General features: G+C 50.0%; 1 protein-coding gene across 1 annotated transcript in view; it reads right to left on the minus strand.

Annotated features, from left to right (window-relative positions):
- NCS1 (neuronal calcium sensor 1) overlaps positions 1 to 6,688 on the minus strand; it is a 109,520-nt gene extending 102,832 nt beyond the window's left edge. The window contains exon 1 of the mRNA XM_088466937.1: positions 6,275 to 6,688. Coding sequence (XP_088323063.1) covers positions 6,275 to 6,338 — 64 coding nt within the window. The 5' untranslated portion in view covers positions 6,339 to 6,688. The remainder of the gene's footprint in view (positions 1 to 6,274) is intronic.
- Positions 6,689 to 8,336: the final 1,648 nt, after the last annotated feature.

The following is an 8,336-nucleotide window of genomic DNA, read 5'->3' on the forward strand; positions in this document are numbered from 1 at the left end:
TACCGTCTCAAGCCGGCCCCACTGACATCACTAGTGATGTCAGTGGGAGTGATTTTGGCTCTGATAGAGCCAAAATCACTCCAGGGCTTGCGGCAGCGAGACCCTACCGCAGGGTCTCCGTCGCAAGCCCGATGGTCGCGATGGTCAAGACCATCGCGACTATCATCATGGACGCTCGCTATAGCGGTGGGTGGTAACCGACAGCTATTCGAGCGTCCATGAGGACGCTCCAAAAAAGGTAGGAGAGCCCTGATTCAGAGCGAGTGCTCTGGTCAGAGCGTTCAGCTCTGAATCAGGCCCTCAGTGCCCAAGCCAGGAGCTGCAGCAGCCGCTGGAGTGGAATCCAAGATGGCGCCCGCGGTGCTGAGACGCTGCAGAAGGAGACAGCCTGCATCCACAACACAGCCACCAGAAAGAACAGGCTGCCCAACGGGTTCCAGGAGCGTGGAGAGGTAAGTATCCAGCTATGTGCCACACTGGGAGTCCGGTCAGAAGGTACAGGATGCTATTACCGGATACTTGGGCCCAGGAGCTGTAAAGTCAGCCTCCTTCTCCTAGCTTGTCCAGGCCACGCCCCCTGTCTGATTAATATTCATGAGACCTCTTATATACGTTAGGTACTGCTTCCTAGTGAAACGATAGGTTATGACCTCATAAATATTAATCCAGGCCATAAAACACACCTCAGATGTTCTCTGTACGTATATAGGCCCTGATTCAGACCCACTCGCGAGCGGCTGTCCGCTCGCAAGTGGGTCGATGTTCTGCACTGAGCATGCGCACTGAGCCAGACGCGATGAGCGAAGGAAAGTCCTTCGCTCGTTGTGTCTGATCAAAGGGGGCGTGCTGTCGATGTTGATTGACAGCACGCCCCCTTTGGTGGGCGTGCCAGGGGCGTGCCTCCCTGACGGGGGCGTTCCCACGGGAACGCCTCCCGTCAGAAGCCGGCCCACTGACATCACTAGTGATGTCAGTGGGAGTGATTTTGGCTCTGATAGAGCCAAAATCACTCCGGAGCTTGCGGTTGAAAACCTCAACCGCAGGCTCCGGCTCGCAGTTTCGATGGTCGCGATGGTCACGACCATCGCGGCCATCAAAATGCACGCTCGTATAGGCTGTGGGTGGTGACCCACAGCTATACGAGCATCCAGGAGGACGCTCCATTTTTATGGAGGGCGGCCCTCATTCAGATGCTGTCAGGAAGCAGACTGTCAAAATGCCGACCACCGGCTTCCCGACTGTCTAATCCCGGCAGGGGTCTAATGACAGACATCGAAATCCCGACGCCTGTCATTTTACCTATGCCGAGAGCCCGACGCCTGGCATACCGATCGAAGGTAAGCCGGGCGGCGGGCGCGGACAGCCGCGGGTGGGGAGGGTTAGGTTAGGGGCTCCCGGGGGGGACTTAGGGTTAGGCACCCCCGGGGGAGGTTAGGGTCAGGCACCCCCCTGGAGAGTTAGGTTTAAGCTCCGGGGAAGGGGGGGGGGGATTAGGTTTAGGCACTTAGCGGCGGGTTAGGCACTTGGGGGGGGGGGGGAGGTTAGGGTTAGGCACCCCTAAAGGGGGTTAGGTTAGTAAATAGTTAAAATACTTACCTGTTGGCATCTTCACTGCCGGTCTTCCAGCGTCGGTATTTGAACAGCTGGACATGCGTCCGGCGGTATGGTCAAACACCTCAACCTCTATCAAGGTATGGTAACTTCTACACAGACACTTGGGAATGCTATACATTTTTCTAAATTAGATAAATTATATTATAGGTTTAGAAAAGGAGACTCGATCAGATACATAAAATATGTAAGACACATGGATTCTAGTGAGTAACTCACATGCAGGTTCTACTTTGCAGGCATGTGAGCTGTTTGCAGTGTAACTACACAGTGTGGGCCGGATAATGACACTGAATGTTTTACAATTAGATGTATCAAAAATTTTGACTGACCTATTATTATTACTTACATGGGACCTGTCATGTTATTTTAATGACAGGATCTTAAGCTGGGCACACACTAGGACGATGGATCAGTCAGCAGACCAAGCAGCCGATTGGTGAGTTATACACACTTGATGTGTCTGGCCTGACATCACAACTGGATAGGCATTTAAATTTGCCCGCTAAGTTGTGGTGTCAGTGCCGTTGGTCTCTGCAGCCAGTGTACTGGCGGTCATCCGTAAACACAAGCATATGCATTTCAGGTATATCGGCAAAGACTCTGCTGCAAGACCGACCCGATATGTCTGTGAACGATGTCATTCACAGATATATCGAGTGTACACAGCCACCGATGCACTCGCAATATATCGTTCATCGATCGAACAAACGATAGATCGACAAGTGTGTACCCAGTATAAGAAACACTGGGTCTCATTCAGACCCGCTCGCGAGCGCAGGACGCTCGCAAGCAGGTCGATGGTACCCAAATGCGCATGCGCACGACGGAGGCTGCTCCGTCGTGCGCATGCGCGAGACCCGGCGAGCGACGGGGAAGCTGTCGCTCGGGCTCTCGCACCAAAGGGGGCGTGCTGTCGATGGTGAGTGACAGCTCGCCCCCTTTGGTGGGCGTGCCGGGGCGTGGATACACAGACGGAGGCGTTCCCATGGGAACGACTACCGTCTGGGTCCGGCCCCACTGACATCACTAGTAATGTCAGTGGGAGTGATTTTGGCTCTGATAGGGCCAAAATCACTCCAGGGCTTGCGGCAGCGAGACCCTACCGCAGGGTCTCATCGCAAGCCCGATGGTCACGATGGTCTTGACCTTCGCGACCATCATCATGGACGCTCGCATAAGCTGTGGGTGGTCACCCACAGCTATGCGAGCGTCCAGGAGGACGCACCAAAAAAATAAAAAAAACGCCCTGATTCAGAGCGGGCGCTCGTTCAGTCCGGCTCTGAATCAGGCCCACTGATCATATGCAAAGAGCACACAAATGAAAAGCAATATTTTTCTTGTAATGACCTGCGTATCAGGTCAGTCCTGGTTTATTATTTGTAACCTTTCTGTGCTAACATACAAAAGTAATTTCCTCATCTGAAGACTTTAGGTTTTCTGCCTCACGTCTAGCTGAACCTCCGCACATCATGTAAAGAACCACAAAACCCAGACTACAAGTTGTTCTATAAATCGTCACTGACAGCTCGTTGAATCTACATATGTTGTACGGTAACCTGCCGAAACAGGCTATATGGAAAATGTCGACAACCATACTGTCGAATCCACAAGGTTGACAGCTACTCTATGTCAACCTAGTACATGTTTCATTATGTCAACATGTACAATGCGACTTGCATCATGTCAAAATTGACCTAAAGTCAACCTGTTCACAATGTCAACACCTATTTTTAACATTAATCCTAATCCTCATATTGTTGACAAGTTGTTGACAATATGACTAAGTAAACATGTCATAGGTCAACATTTTAAGTGTACAAACATGGTGCTGGTGTTGCCATGTGAAACGCTGCCATTTTTCGACAGTTATTGTCGGCAACCAGGTGGTCGGGATGCCGGCAGTCAGAATCCCAAGGGTAAGTATTACGGTAAGCTTTAGGCACTAGTGGGAGGGTTAGGGTACTTACAAAATTTTGTCAAGATACCCAACCCAATGTCGACTTGCAGACTGCAAACCATATATGATGATATAGAGATAGATAGATAGATAGATAGATAGATAGATAGATAGATAGATAGATAGATAGATAGATAGATATCTTAAGTAGTTTAGATCTCAAACTCAGATCCCATGACGCTTGTATTATTCAGAGCTAGAAATAGAAATGTATTATTTATTTTTATGGCACAGATGCTCACTGTCCCTAGCTTCCATTCTTTGCCCCAAGATGCAGAGATGCTACTGGCCAGGGTCGTATCCATAATGCAGCGCAGTGCACACGGGCCTCTGGGTCCAAGGGGGCCCCACACCGCACACCCTGCACCCATTTAGTCAATCCTTACAGCTCTGGAGTCCCGCGTCGGCGGCAGCAGCACTGTAGAAATCACTTGCAAAATGGTGTGGCAGCCATTTTCCCAGCATTTTGCGCACGCGCAGTACGGAAATTGCCGGGAAGATGGCTTCAGAGTGTACTGTGCTCACTGCGCTACCGGCCACCAGGGAGAGAGGAGGGGCCCTGGAGGGAGACCAAACACGAGGCCCCTCCTCTCTTAATATGCCCGTGCCACTTGCTCAGTGAATGGATAGGCTTTGGTACCATGAGTATCACCATCAGCCTACAATTTAAGGCTGTCCTTCTCATAAAACACATGTAGTCATGTAAATATGTTACTTTACGGCCTTGTTTTATCCTATTCTGGACCTTTACTATGTAGGAAGCTGCAGAAATGTCTGGTGCCGTATAAATAAATGCTAATAAGAAAAGAAAAAAAGAAATAAACTCAAATACATTGCGATGCAGAGAATCGACAACTGCATTCAACCTCACAGAGAGTAATATTTACAGAGCCCAGTAACTATTATATCCTCAGACTACATCATATAAAAAGGGAAGAATGGCAAAGTGAGATATAAAACAGAAAAGAAATATGCCCGCGCTTGGTTTTACCCATATTGTACCAGCTGTGCGGCAGTAATAATGTATACAAAACAGAAAGACTTTGTACCGGCGCTAACAATAATATACTGCAAATCTGTGTGTATCTAGAAAATAAAAGCATGGGGATTTTGTTCACATTTTGATCAAAACATTTAAAGCTTACCAACATGGTCAGCGGACCCCAATTCCCTGCAAGGGATACACGCAGATTTGCAGTACCTTACAAAGAGTGGCTGACTATGGGCCCCCCTGTCGGGATGCAGTCAGGAAGCAGACGGTCGAAATGCCGACCGCCGGCTTCCCGACTGTCTAATCCCGGCAGGGGTCTAATGACAGGCGTCGAAATCCCGAAGCCTGTCATTTTACGTATACTGGGAGCCCGACACCCGGCATACCGATCGAAGGTAAGCCGGGCAGCGGGCGCGGACAGCCGCACGAGGGGGGGTTAGGGGCTCGCGGGGGGGACTTAGGGTTAGGCACCCCCCGGGAGGGTTAGGCTAAGGGAAGGTGGGGGTGCCCCTGGGGGGAGGTTAAGGATAGGCACCCCCCCAGGAGACTTAGGTTTAGGCTGCAGGGAAGGGGGAGGTTAGGCACCCCCAGGCCTAACCAGGGTTATGGTTGGGGGTGGGGGGAATAGGTTAGTAAATACTTTAAATACTTACCTATTGGGATCTTCACTGCCAGTCTTCATACCGATCCCCCTCTGTCAGTGTCATTAAATAAATCATATTCTACAAACACAATTGACACTCACCATACAGCGTTATTCGTTTACAGAACCCGTGCACATTCATCCATACTGTCCCCTTACACAAGAAATTCCTACACCCTTACACAAAGCTCCTTTCTCAGGCCTCACGCGTGTGGATTACAGGACAGCTGCAGCAGAAAGCACCCATGTGTGTGTCCCTGGACAGGGGCGCCTCTGTTTGCGGAATTGTGCGAAATTTTAGTTTGTGCCTTGTCAAACAAAGCTGTGACCTGCAGCCATGTAACCAGCATGCCATGGGCAAATATCTGCTGCATGTGCCCAGCATGACTGAGCAATGTACATAAGAGAACTAATAAGAATTTCTGTGTCCTGAAGAGCTTACAATCTATGCGTGGGCTGGTGTTTCTCTGTAAGTGCTTGCAGAACATAATGACCACCATGCTCCTCCTGAAGCCCATTTGGAACCTATTATTCCATCACCGCAGAAATGACTCTGCATGCCAGTGGAGAGCCGGCGTCATGTACTTTAGGCACAGGCACACTCATGGTGGATACACTGTAACGTGTATAGAGACTGTCCTGCCTTCCCCTGTGCTGTGGATACAAGTAACTGATTCTAGCTTGTACATTAGATCTCCTCCAGCCTGCCCATGTCTGATGCTGCCACTGACCAGCAAGCACCCTCCCCTGTCTGCACACACCCAAGTGGGGGTAGCCCATGGCTACCAGGTCCCATATACAGGAACAGATGACACATCCTGTGCTGTGGATACAAGTAACTGTATCTGGCTATATACACATAATTCTGTACCTTCTGCATCCATGTAGCCTGATATCACCTGATGCTGCCACTGACCAGCATGTCCCCTCCTGTCTGCACACACTCAGGTGTGGTAACCCATGGTTACCAGATCCAAATATATATATATTATATTATAGAAGTAGATGACAGTCCTACTCCTAATCTATGTACCCAAAAGAACCACATGTAGCAATTAAGACAACTTACAGTAGGTTTTCCTGGTCAGCTCCTCCACCACCTCAGGCTTCAGTTTGCTGTTAGATTTCCCCATGGTGAGATCTGATTGTCAATTCATGAATTGCAGCCTCCAGTTCCCAGACCTTCCCGAGTCGAGGCCCTTTCCCAGCCTCCTCAGGGAGGGGGAAGGTTGCTCTGTGTCTGGGTGTGCTTCCTGGCTGGGAAGACCGTCTTTGTGCCTTTGCTACTGCTCAGATATCACTGCTCTGTGCCCCTGACAGTGGAGAGGCTGGAGGAGGCTGCTTGCTGTTGGGGTGGAGGCTGACACAGGCCTCCTTCTCCCCTCAGTGCAGGATCTGCCTCCCTGGGAGCCGCTGCTGCTGTGCTTCTATGGTTGTCCCTGGTTACTGAACACTTTTACACATGCTCTATACCTCCTCTCCCCTCCTGTGTCTCTCATTCACTGGCTGCTGCCTGTGTGGCTCAGTCTGCTGCTCTCTGCCTCCCCCTCTCGTCATGACATACTCCCTCCATCCTCCTCCTTTGCAGATAACGCCTCTCTCTTATGCTCTCTCCTTTTCTCTCTCTCTCTCTCTGACTCCCCACTCACAATTGCTTTTCTTTCATGTGCACATCATCCCCAGCTATCTCATGTTAGTCACTTTCTGCCACTCCATTAACCTCTGCTAGATTGCCTTGCACCAAAATGGGAGACAACAGCTTACATAGGCAAAGATTCATGTGGGGAAGCGCTGGAGTTTTTCTGTCCTGTAATGCAGCCTCTACCAGGGGTTGTGCAGAGAGTGCTGCTATTTTGCAGTGGTAATAACACAAAATGCTGCAATAGCTGGGACTGGTAATTCTAAAGCAGGGTATAGGGTCCGCCGCTGCGACCGACGGCCGACACATCGGGCAGTCCCCACACACGGGGCAATCCCCCCCCCCCAGCATAGAACCGCATGTGATCGTTCGCTGCTTCTCCAGATCTCTTGTGCATGCAGAAAGATCTGGAGGAGCGTTGGACGACCCCACGGGAGGGCTCAATGAACGATATTGTGCCTACACACGGAACGATATAGCTGCTATATCGGTCCAATCCCCTACCCGTGAAGCCACGCCCCCTGTCCTGCCAGGTCACGACTTTTTTTGCATCCCTACTCACACTGGGTGTCACCTCAGGGAGGGACGCCACTGCTCCCCCCTCAGCCTATCCCTAAACCCCCTTCCCGCAGACTTAACCTCCGTCTGCAGCCTAACTCTAACCTCCCCCAGCAGCCTAACTCTAACCTCCCCCCGCAGCCTAGCCCTAAACTTCCCCTGCAGCCTAACCCTAACCTTCCCTGGCAGCCTAACCTCCCCGCACAGCCTAACTCTAACCTCCCCCCGCAGCCTAGCCCTAAACTTCCCCTGCAGCCTAACCCTAACCTTCCCTGGCAGCCTAACGCCCCCCTACAGCCTAACTCTAACCTCCTCCTGCAGCCTAGCCCTAAACTCCCTCTGCAGCCTAACCCTAACCTTCCCTGACAGCCTAACCTCCCCCCCGCAGCCTAACCCTAACCTCCCCTCACAGCCTAACCTTAATGTCGACATTCTGAGTGTGTCGACACAGTGTCTTGTCTGCATTTTACATCACAATTGTTGACACTATTATGAATTATTATGCATGTAACCATTGATGACCATTTGACTACATCAGGATGGGCTTGCAGTTATATTATATAATACCAAACTAGATGCACACGAATGACACCTCTGACTGTCTCTGTTGCCCCCCCCTAACCCCGAGTGAAGGTTTCTCTCTTGCCTTGTTAAATAGTTTTGAATATTTTTTAGATATTTTGCCGTTCTACAAACCATTTCTTTCCCTGCTTAATTTGGGCAAAAGGTTGCCAGTATTAAATGATATGTTTGCTAGTATGTAATTTACTGTATATAATCATGATTGTTCATGCAGTTTCCATGGGGACTTTTTGAAGAGTTTTACCTTGAAGTAACGTTGTGATGCTGTTGATTTTGCTTTTTATTAGAGGATTTGTATTGATTTTTGCAGTGTAAAGTCATATTAGGGGACGTATAGATCATAGACAAAATC

The sequence above is a fragment of the Taudactylus pleione genome, unplaced genomic scaffold (assembly GCF_031769625.1).
Source record: "Taudactylus pleione unplaced genomic scaffold, aTauple2 ptg000003l, whole genome shotgun sequence".
Taxonomy (NCBI): domain Eukaryota; kingdom Metazoa; phylum Chordata; class Amphibia; order Anura; family Myobatrachidae; genus Taudactylus; species Taudactylus pleione.